Consider the following 12,122-nt stretch of genomic DNA (forward strand, 5'->3'; position numbering starts at 1 on the left):
CCACTTTGCCCTGGATCTCATGGGCTTTAACCTTTGTGACCAGTCTACCATGTGGGACCTTATCAAAAGCTTTGATAAAGTGCATATACACTATATTGTACGCACTACCCTCATCAACCCTCCTGATTACCTCCTCAAAAAAATTCAATCAGGTTCGTCAAACACGATCTTCCCTTAACAAATCCGTGCTGACTGTCCCTAATTAATCCTTGTCTTTCCAAATGTAGATTTATCCTGATATTAATCTGCAGTAATATTTTCTTTTGACTAGTTCTAATAATGTGACCCTCAAATTGGAATTTCTAAAGCAGGACTAGATAGCTTACACTTGGATTCCAATGCATTGTGCAATGCACTAGCAGGAGACTGGCTGAAACCTCTGATTCCACATGATGTAATTTGTACACCTTAACTATGCTACCAGTGCGAGGCACTTCCCCGGAGAGCAAGAGGAAAAATCAGAAGTAAGTTACCCAGTGATGTTCTGCAGCACCAGAAACTGACCAGGGCGGGGTGCAGCCTGCTCACCCTCCTATCTGAGGAATAGCAAATGGGGGTGGGGGTGCAGGAGGCATGTGGGATTTAAAAGAGGGAGAGGAAAGTGTATTTAAAATGCACCCACATTTTTTACAAATTTATACTATTCAAAAAACAAGAGCAAACTCAATCTTTTGTCTTCTTTGATCCTACCATCTTTGTATTGATGATAAGTTTTGGACAGGAAACCCGGAAGTCCAGTTATCCCCGTATGCTGTGGAGTTTTAACTCCACAGCGTGCATCGTTTGTCCAAGCCCGACCCGAGGGGGGGGGGCTGATCCCGACGCTGGGGGTCTTTGTTTGAGGGGAGTCTGATTGGGGGGGGGGGGGGAAAGAGCACTCCTGTTTCTCCTGCCCATAAGCAGTACTGTAAAGGCATTTACCTTCTCCCCATAGCTGTCACTTCAGCTGCCGGGTTTCCTGAGGCCTGGGAAACCCAGCTGGCCAGCCACTGTTACAACTGCAAAGCAGGTTAAATCAGAGACTGTCAGCTTCATTAAAAGATTTAAATTGCCAACCCACCTCGTGGGAGCAGGTTGGCTGCATGCCACTTGTCCCACCTCCAGCAAACCTGGAAATGGGCAGGTCATGTTTCAGATTTAAAAAATGTTAACATCTGGCCTGACCCGAACCCATTTTTGGTGTTAAAATTCAACCCTTGCAGCCTCCCATGGTTGGACTCTCCGTGGGAATGTGGCTTTTTTTTTTACATTAATCCTTCAATTTAAAAATGGCAAGGTGCATGGAGATAAGCAGCTTTGATAGAGGATTATGACATTAACAGATCTTAGACACCATCTTTTCCTGAGAACATAAGAACACAAGAATTAGGAACAGGAGTAGGCCATCTAGCCCCTCGAGCCTGCTCCGCCATTCAATAAGATCATGGCTGATCTGGTCATGGACTCAGCTCCACTTACCGCCCTCTCCCCGTAACCCTTAATTCCTTTATTGCTTAAAAATCTATCTATCTTTGACTTGAAAACATTCAATGAGCCAGCCTCAACTGCTTCCTTGAGCAGAGAATTCCACAGATTCACAACCCTCTGGGAGAAGAAATTCTTTCTCAACTCGGTTTTAAATTGGCTCCTCCGTATTTTGAGGCTGTGCCCCCTAGTTCTAGTCTCCCCCACCAATGGAAACAACCTCTCTGCCTCTATCTTGTCTATCCCTTTCATGATTTTAAATGTTTCTATAAGATCACCCCTCATCCTTCTGAACTCCAAGGAGTAAAGACCCAGTCTACTCAATCTATCATAAGGTAACCCCCTCATTTCTCGAATCAGCCTAGTGAATCGTCTCTGTACCCCTTCCAAAGCTAGTATATCCTTCCTTAAGTATGGTGACCAAAACTGCATGCAGTACTCCAGGTGCGGCCTTACCAATACCTTATACAGTTGCAGCAATACGTCCCTGCTTTTGTACTCCATCCCTTTCGCAATGAAGGCCAACATTCCATTTGCCTTCCTGATTACCTGCTGCACCTGCAAACTAACCTTTTGGGATTCATGCACAAGGACCCCCAGGTCCCTCTGCACCACAGCATGTTGTAATTTCTCCCCATTCAAATAATATTCCCTTTTACTGTTTTTTTTCCCCAAGGTGGATGACCTCACACTTTCCGACATTGTATTCCATCTGCCAAACCTTAGCCCATTCGCTTAACCTATCCAAATCTCCTTGCAGCCTCTCTGAGTCCTCTACACAACCCGCTTTCCCACTAATCTTAGTGTCATCTGCAAATTTTGTTGCACTACACTCTGTCCCCTCCTCTAGGTCATCTATGTATATTGTAAACAGTTGTGGTCCCAGCACTGATCCCTGTGGCACACCACTAACCACTGATTTCCAACCGGAAAAGGACCCATTTATCCCGACTCTCTGCTTTCTGTTCGCCAGCCAATTCTCTATCCATGCTAATACATTTCCTCTGACTCCGCGTACTTTTATCTTCTGCAGTAAGCTTTTGTGTGGCACATTATCGAATGCCTTTTGGAAATCTAAATACACCACATCCATCGGTACACCTCTATCCACTATGCTAGTTATATCCTCAAAGAATTCCAGTAAGTTAGTTAAACATGATTTCCCTTTCATGAATCCATGCTGCGTCTGCTTGATTGCACTATTCCTATCCAGATGTCCCGCTATTTCTTCCTTAATGATAGTTTCAAGCATTTTCCCCACTACAGATGTTAAACTAACCGGCCTATAGTTACCTGCCTTTTGCCTGCCCCCTTTTTTTAAACAGAGGCGTTACATTAGCTGCTCTCCAATCCGCTGGTACCTCCCCAGAGTCGAGAGAATTTTGGTAGATTATAACGAATGCATCTGCTATAACTTCCGCCATCTCTTTTAATACCCTGGGATGCATTTCATCAGGACCCCTTTTCATCTTCTAAGGGACCAACATTTACTTTAGTCACTCTTTTCCGTTTTATATATCTGTCAAAGCTTTTACTATCTGTTTTTAAGTTTTGCGCAAGTTTAACTTTGTAATCTATCTTCCCTTTCTTTATTGCTTTTTTAGTCATTCTTTGCTGTTGCTTAAAATCTTCCCAATCCTCTAGTTTCCCACTAACCTTGGCCACCTTATACGCATTGGTCTTTGATTTGATACTTTCCTTTATTTCCTTGGTTATCCACGGCTGGTTATCTCTTCTCTTGCCGCCCTTCTTTTTCACTGGAATATATTTTTGTTGCGCATTATGAAAGAGCTCCTTAAAAGTCCTCCACTGTTCCTCAATTGTGCCACCGTTTAGTCCTTGTTTCCAGTCTACTTTAGCCAACTCTGCCCTCATCCCACTGTAGTCCCCTTTGTTTAAGCATAGTACGCTCATTTCTGACACAACTTCCTCATCCTCAACCTGTATTACAAATTCAACCATATTGTGATCACTCATTCCGAGAGGATCTTTTACGAGGAGATCGTTTATTTTTCCTGTCTCGTTACACAGGACCAGATCCAAAATGGCTTGCTCCCTTGTAGGCTCTGTCACATACTGTTCCAAGAAACAATCCCGTATGCATTCAATGAATTCCTCCTCCAGGCTACCCCCTGCGATTTGATTTGACCAATCGATATGTAGGTTAAAATCCCCCATAACTACTGCCGTTCCTTTTTCACATGCCTCCATTATTCCCTTGATTATTGCCCGCCCCACCATGAAGTTATTATTTGGGGGCCTATAAACTACGCTGACCAGTGACTTTTTCCCCTTACTATCTCTAATCTCCACCCACAATGATTCAACATTTTGTTCATTGGAGCCAATATCATCCCTCACAACTGCCCTGATATCATCCCTTATTAACAGAGCTATCCCATCTCCCTTCCCTTCCTGCCTATCTTTCCTAATCATCAGATACCCCTGTATGTTTAATTCCCAGTCCTGGCCACCTTGCAACCATGTCTCTGTAATGGCCACCAAATCATACCCATTTGTAATGATTTGTGCCGTCAACTCATTTACTTTATTTCTAATGCTGCGTGCATTTAGGTAGAGTGTTTTCATCCTAGTTTTTAAACCATGATTTTTAGTTTTTACCCCTCCTGCAGCCCTTTTATATTCAGTGGCCCTTTTTGTTTCTTGCCTTTGGTTTCTCTGCCCTCCACTTTTACTCATCTCTTTTCTGTCTTTTGTTTTTGTCTCCTTTTTGTTTCCCTCTGTCTCCCTGTATTGGTTCCCATCCCCCTGCCATATTAGTTTAACTCCTCACCAACAGCACTAGCAAACACTCCCCCTAGGACATTGGTTCCGTTCCTGCCCAAGTGCAGACCGTCCGGTTTGTACTGGTCCCACCTCCCCCAGAACCTGTTCCAATGCCCCAGGAATTTGAATCCCTCCCTGCTGCACCACTGCTCAAGCCACGTATTCATCTGTGCTCTCCTGCGATTCCTACTCTGACTAGCACGTGGCACTGGTAGCAATCCCGAGATTACTACTTTTGAGGTCCTACTTTTTAATTTAACTCCTAGCTCCTTAAATTTGTCTCGTAGGAGGGAAGGAGAGCCTATTTTTCCTCCTCCCCATTTCTATTTTCTCTGGATGTTCATCGCTGCAGTCTCGTCCAAAGAGAAGTGTGGGATGGCCAAGTTTATTGATTTAACTAACTCCACAATTGGCATGTGATGCTTATCATTAGGCAACAGCCTTGGTCAATGTTCCCTGTAATGATATTTGGCCCCACGCGGGCCCTTTAAAGGGTTGCACGGCCATTCAAAATTGAAAAGCTGACAAGCCAACTGAACGGAATCCCTGGAGCGCTGTGCGGCCATGTGGCTTAAAGGAAACATCGACCTTGATTAAAGCTGCTGAACTAGATCATGTTATTTTCTCTCTGACTTTAATGATCTGTTATGGTAACAGTTTTTGATATTCTTCTCTGTTGCCATTTGTATTGGCGTAGAATTTGCTGGAGCAGGGAATCACACGGTGCGCCCAATTAGTTAGACCTTTCCCCTCGCCCTTCAGCTCAAAGTTGTTTTGCGCAGCAAGTTGCTGGAAGTGTCACGGTGGCGAGGGCAACAGGTACCTTGGTGAACGAGAGGACCAACAGTCTACCTCCTTAACCAATGAGATTTAAGGATTGAGAAAGGAATGGTGGAGAAGGAAATAGGGTGAATTAGAGTCAAATCAGGTACAGAAAGCAAGGGAAATAAAGATTGGATTGAGAGCGAGAGCGAGAGACAGACAGACAGAAAGGAAAAGGAAGAAAAAAAAATTGCTAATTAAAAAAAAATCTCCAACAACAATTTGTTACTTGTAGGAATTTGACAGTTTCAATTGTTCTTTTTCTGGGCTTGAGAGATTGAGCAGCATTGAAGGAACATAAATGTTGTCATTAAAAATTTACTTGTGCTGTTAAGTACTAGCCCTAACTTTCTGCAGTGAGTTTAAGTGGCAATTAATTAAGTTAAGTGGCAATTAAGTGCAAATGCAGCAATTTCTTGAAACTCCCGGGGACATTGAGGGCAAGCTGCTGTTTTGACGAGGCTTACGGCGGAGCGGGACAAATTGTCCAGTAACTAGCGATTCACAATACACTAGGTATCCCTTCCTCTACACCAGCTGCTAGATGATTTACAAATTAATAACACTGTACACATTAAACTCGCCTTTATTTTGACATCAAATTCCACCCCAATATTTTTCCTTTCTGTACCTTTCCCAATGGGATCTTTAAAAATGTAATATTCAGAAGGTCATGTTAAATTAATCCATTGCCACAAGCCAAGTATTTCAAGTGCGGCTTTAAATAAGCAAATGACATCAAACACTTTTATTCTTTTTCACCCTGGTCAATGGATCACCCATTAATTTATGAACATGTTTCCCATACCACTGTGCATCACATTTATTCTCATTGCATTGCATCTACCATTCCCATGTCTATCCATTCAGGTTATTTAGCTACATTTGAGTGATATAATCATCATCTGGCCATATTGCTTGGTATTATTTTCAAATTTACATTACTAGAAGTGATCTACTTTATTCCATTTATGAGCAATGCAAATAAAAATATGACCAAAGACTTGGGAAAATAATATACCCAAGACTGTATGTGATTGGTCGCCCAATATCAATAAAATGCAGGTTAGCATACCAATCATTTTCATCTCAGAGTCTCTCCCTCCTACCGGAGAGAGGCAGAACAGCAATGACAACCAGTAGATTAGACTTACCAAAGTAAAAGTGGAGGGAAATACAAAATTAAAAGAAAAGAAATGCAACAGAATCTTTTAATTTTTGCAAAATAAATCTGTTATTAAATGAAAAATATGCACCAGGTTCCCAGACTTAATTTTATGCATTCAAATTATAACTGTGTAAGTGTTGTTAGTTATTAGCTCTTAGACACACATTTATACCAAATAGTAGAATTAGGTTCTGTTTTGACATGTCAAGTTAGGATTTATGACTATAATGCAAGTCAGCCCAGTATTTAACTTGAAGACACCTTGTCTTTAGACAGTCTCCAGAAAGCCTAAGAATGTATCACACAGTTTCTACCTTCCCTTTGTAATTGTACATGGAATAATACTTGTTATTTTGAGACCGATGCAACTTTCCAAACTGAGATTACTTGAAAAATTATTTAAATCCAAAAAGAAAGTCACCTACACTCTCCAGCAGTGGAAATCTTCACAACTGTTTCATGATCAACGTCAAGTTTTTGCAAGCAGAAGGATGACAAAACTGAAATAGAAAAAAGCCTAGGGTTAAAACTCTGTGCAACAACTTGTATTTATATAGCACCTTTAACATAGTAAAACATCCCAAGGTGCTTCATAGGAGTGTTATAAGAGAAAAAAATCAATTTGACACCAAGCTAGATAAGAAGAAATTATGGCAAATGATCAAAGTCTTGGTCAAAGAGGTAGATTTTAAGGAGCATCTTGAAGGAGGGAAGAAAGGCGGAGAGGTTAAGGGAGGGAGTTCCAGAGCTTAGGGCCTAGGCAGCTGAAGGCACGGCCACCAATGGTTGAGCAGTTATAATCAGGGATGCTCAAGAGGGCAGAATTTGAGGAGTGCAGATGTGTTGGGGGTTGTGGGGCTGGAGGAGATTACAGAGATAGGGAGGGGCGAGGCAATGGTGGGATTTGTAAACAAGGACGAGAATTTTGAAATCGGAAATTGGAAGAGTCTTTTACATTTATTGTCATGCAAAGAATTACTAAAAATACACAATATTAAAGTATATGATACAACAAAAGCATACAAAAAAACAGGTAGATTTTCAAATGATCTACATAACTTAACAATTTCTCTAGAATTAATAATCTAGATAATGCAATCAAAATGGTCCCATATATGATTTATTTTAATGTATTATTTTCTGCAAGACAAGGAGTTTGATCAGGTGTTTGATGCTATAGCAGATAGCAGCTTTATAGGACAACATACAGTTCTTCCACAATCTGCTCATAATCTCAAGTTGCCAATAACAAGACAATTATCATTTTCTTGTGACAGTAACATTCCTTACAACAGTGACTACACTTTAAAAGTACTTCATTGGCTGTAAAGCGCTATGAGATCGCCTGAAGTCGGGAAAGATGCTATCTATATGCAAGTCATTATTCTTTTTCTCGCTTCAAGTTATTTTTACTCAACTTTTCAGAGTTGTCACCCCCAGAATCACATGTTCTCTTAGATCAGGGGACCTGGCAAATTTCAGCAGATATCTGCTAATGTTGCTGTGAAGCTAGCCCATGAGGTGTGTGACAACAGCTACTAATGATCCTAGCCATGGAGTTCCCCCAAAGTGCAGCTAAGATTAGGAACTCAGCGGTGGGGGAAATTAGATATGAATCGATGTCCTGTCAAAATAAGTTGTGGATGCATCATGCTGCACCTTCTCAGTTTTTTTATATTCAATAATTAACTGATACTTCAAATTCCTCAGAGTCTTTACTTCTGCTAATTAAATTTTTTTAAATATTAAGAACCTCACACATAACTAGAGTGCACTCTTGCATACTGGTCTCGAAAAAGACCGTAAGTACCAGTGGTGGAAAACCCATCACCAAGTCTTTATTTTCTAACCAGGACGATAGCAGAATCTCTTATTAAAATACGCATGCATCAGCGTGCCTCAAGGCACTATCATTATTCCATTCTGTAGTATTGTACAATGTTGATTATACATTAATTTTCTTCCTTACATTGGTTTCCAGCCTGATCAGGCATTCACACATTGAAATTCCAGGGGAGTGATGAGATAAAATGGCATTGCAAAGCACAGCGTGAATGTTGAGACTATTTTCTCCCAATGATGAAAAATAATTTTAAATTATGGGAATATACAGAATAAGCATTAGAAAATCTAAAAAGCTATCTTTATTGGCACCAATACTCAATGGAGTCATTAGTGTAGGTGCATCACTTTCCAGTTAATAATACTTAGTTTTCAGTTTTGGGGGAGAAATTCACACTCGGGCCGTAATTTTCCCCAGGTAGGCAGATAAGGGGCGAGGGGGCCTCCGAGGCGGGTGGGAAACCTGGGCGGTGGGTAAGGTCGGTTGGGGATCAAGGGAGGATTGGGGCTAGCCATTGGAGGACCATGGATGGCCTCATCATTATCATTGGGGGGAGGACTGGGAAGGTGATCGGAGGCCCCGTGGAAGGGTTTCCAATTGCGGGGGTTGGTTATGGTCGCCGGGACCCTAGATCCAGGAGGTAGGTATAAATCCACTTATCTCCTGGATGCAGCAGTCCCCATCTCGGTTTAATTGCCGGGTTTCATGAATTGTGTGAAACCCGTCTGTTATATATGTATACTTGTATTTACTCTGTACAGCCACCAGAGGGCTCATCCCTTGGAGTCCCAAGGGATCCCATAATCCCTTGGGAGCACAGGTATTTAAGGAGGCTTAACAGGTTGGAGAGGCACTCTGGAGACCTGCAATAAAAGACTAAGGTCACACTTTACTTTGAGCTCACAGTGTTCAGTCTGACTCTTTCTTCATACACAACACCGTCCACAGGGAGTTAAACACAAAATGGAGGGTGGGAAAAAAAAAAGAGGCTTCCAGCCTCATTACAATATTTAAATTAAAGTACCGACGCCTGTGACCAGGTTGGTCATCAGCTCTCCCCGACCCACCTCCGGTAAAACCGTAAATGGTCGGGTTGGAGGCGGGAATCCCATTTTTAACACTTGAACTGGGCCCAAGTTACAAACCCAAAAGGGGAAAATTCCGGCCTCAGATTGTTCTGCCTGCCTGGCTTAAAATAGGCATGAGGAAGGATGAGAAGTCAGTAGAAGCAAATGAAAAAGATCAAGCCAATAGTTAGATTTTTCCAATAGTGAATTTTGTACTCAACAAGTTGAGGGATATTAGCACAGGAAATCAAAGGTTTTCACATTTCAAGCAGCTGTGTCAGCACAAGTAGAGTATCGTGAGATTCAATGTGCCTCAATCCAAGCCTGCTACATCACTGATATTTTTCCTCTCTCGAATGAGCTGTCTTCTCCAAGTAAGAATGCCCTTTAGCAGAACACGTGGGTAAGATTTTTGCTGTGGGCCCATGCCCACCAGACATTAGGCTGAAAGTAGCCAAACTAATTCAACATAGTACCCTTAACGCCAGTACAAAGAGGAAACTCTTATCCCATCAGACCGGATAAGGTCTGAACCCAAGTCCTAAAGGCAAAAGGCTCAAATCATTTTTCTTATGGAATGAAATAAATAGATGTACAGGCAAAAGTGTGAAAGATTTCCTATGTACAATAAGCAGCTCTTTTCCTGTTGCCCATTTCAGCTTTCCTATTTAAAGTGGATTACAGGTTAGGTTACCAAGATGGAGGGGGGACAGTAAGCGGTTATCAGTCTGACGGCCATCTGCAACTCACTGCATACGACGTTACAACTACAACAGTATCTACAAGGTCTACAGGGCTGTAGTGATACCCGCCCTCCTGTATGGCTCAGAGACGTGGGCCATATACAGTAGACACCTCAAATCACTGGAGAAATATCACCAACGATGTCTCCACAAGATCCTGCAAATCCCCTGGGAGGACAGACGCACCAACGTTAGTGTCCTCGATCAGGCCATCATCCCCAGCATCGAAGCACTGACCACACGCGACCAGCTCCGTTGGGCGGACCACATTGTTTGCATGCCTGACAAAAGAATCCCAAAGTAAGCACTCTACTTGGAACTCCGACACGGCAAGCGATACCCAGGTGGGCAAAGGAAATGTTTCAAGGACACCCTCAAAGCCTCCTTGATAAAATGCAACATCCCCCCCACCAACACCTGAGAGTCCCTGGCCAAAGACCGCCCTAGTGGAGGAAGTGCATCTGGGAGGGCGCTGAGCACCTCGAGTCTCATCGCCAAGAGCATGCAGAAAGTAAGCGCAGGCAGCGAAAGGAGTGTGCAGCAAACCAGACTCCCCGCCCACCCTTTCCTTCAACGACTGTCTGTCCCACCTGTGACAGAGACCATAATTTCCGTATTGGACTGTACAAAACTCACTTTTAGAGTGGAAGCAAATCTTCCTCGATTTCAAGGGATTGCCTACGATGATGATGATTCTCCAAATTATCATGCTTGGAAGAAACTGAAATATTTACATTGTCTTTCCTACATTACAACAGTGATTACACTTCAAAACTATTTTATAAGCTGTAAAGCACTTTAGGACGTCCTGAGTTCGTGAAAGGCACTGTATAAATCCAAATAAGTCAGCGAGTCGGCCAATCGGCCTGTCCATCCATCAGTCTCTAATACTAGCATGAAATAGCAAACTAATCACAGCAGCAGTCACAAACTTCATTTTAAACAAGATACGATGTTTTAGTTTACATTTGACAGAAACATGTGTTTAGTTCGATGAGTGGCTCATTGTAAGGATAATCCACATCTCGATCAGTTTGCCATTCCTGGGTTATCAACATCCCACACCATACAGCTGACATAGGGCCACACTGGAAAATTGTACTTCATGTTTGATTAGCTGTGACCACAGGTTGAGGAATTAGTGCACAAAGCTGTATACTACAATCTTTGTTATCTCTTAAGATGCTGTTTGTAACCTACGACCAGAGAGAGAATGTCAGCAAGTGGAAGTGGAGAACAGCTGCTCCCTGAATTATAACTTGCCACAATATCATATTTGGGCAAGACACGGAAACCAGAAACAGCTGCTACAGGGCTAAAATCGCGAAGTACAGTCTTGTCATCACCTGCAAAATTGTTTCAATTGTTAACACTAGTAGCTACCTGTTTAGAATGACTGTGATTTGCTTTTTACATGCAACAAAAGCTTCTGTGGGCTTTGAGGGTCCATTCACATTTAGAACACAATGTGAGTACTGAGTGAAAATAGCAAATAATGAGAATAGAGTTCCTTGGGATGCTTTTTGTCGCACTGTGTCAAAAGGTGCGACTTGTCAATTCTCAATACCTTGCAGTATCAGACTCACTTTAGGCTGGAAGATGAAGAGGAAGACCGTCATAGTTCATTCCCACCCAGCTCCTTCTGTCCTGACAAGGAGCAACCTAATAGCAGGAGTGGTCGGGATTTGCCACCTGCTGCCCTGCTCTTCCAGAAGAACATAAGAAATAGGAGCAGGAGTAGGCCATTTGGCCCTTGAGCATGCCCCGCCACTCAATAAGATCATGGCTGATCTGATCATGGACTCAGCTCCACTTCCCTGTCCGCTCCCCATAACCCTTTACTCCCTTATCGCTCAAAAATCTGTCTATCTCTGTCTTAAATATATTCAATGACCCAGCCTCCACAGTTCTCTGGGGCAGAGAATTCCATAGATTTACAACCCTCAGAAGAAATTTCTCCTCATCTCAGTTTTAAATGGGTGGCCCCTTATTTTAAGACTATGTCCCCAGTTTTAGTTTCCCTTATGAGTGGAAATATCCTCTCTGCATTCACCTTGTCGAACCCCCTCATTATCTTATAAGTTTCAATAAGATCACCTCTCATTCTTCTGAACTCCAATGTGTATAGGCCCAACCTATTCAACCTAACCTCCTAAGTCAACCCCCTCATCTCCGGAATCAACCTAGTGAACCTTCTCTGAACAGTCTCCAATGCAAGTATATCCTTC

General features: G+C 42.5%; 1 protein-coding gene across 1 annotated transcript in view; it reads right to left on the minus strand.

Annotated features, from left to right (window-relative positions):
- Positions 1 to 11,513, minus strand: part of vwa2 (von Willebrand factor A domain containing 2) — an 81,070-nt gene extending 69,557 nt beyond the window's left edge. The window contains 2 exon segments of the mRNA XM_070873978.1: positions 6,667 to 6,741; positions 11,462 to 11,513. Of these exon segments, the coding sequence (XP_070730079.1) occupies positions 6,667 to 6,741; positions 11,462 to 11,513 (127 nt within the window).
- Positions 11,514 to 12,122: the final 609 nt, after the last annotated feature.

This window comes from Pristiophorus japonicus, chromosome 3 (assembly GCF_044704955.1).
Source record: "Pristiophorus japonicus isolate sPriJap1 chromosome 3, sPriJap1.hap1, whole genome shotgun sequence".
NCBI lineage: Eukaryota > Metazoa > Chordata > Chondrichthyes > Pristiophoridae > Pristiophorus > Pristiophorus japonicus.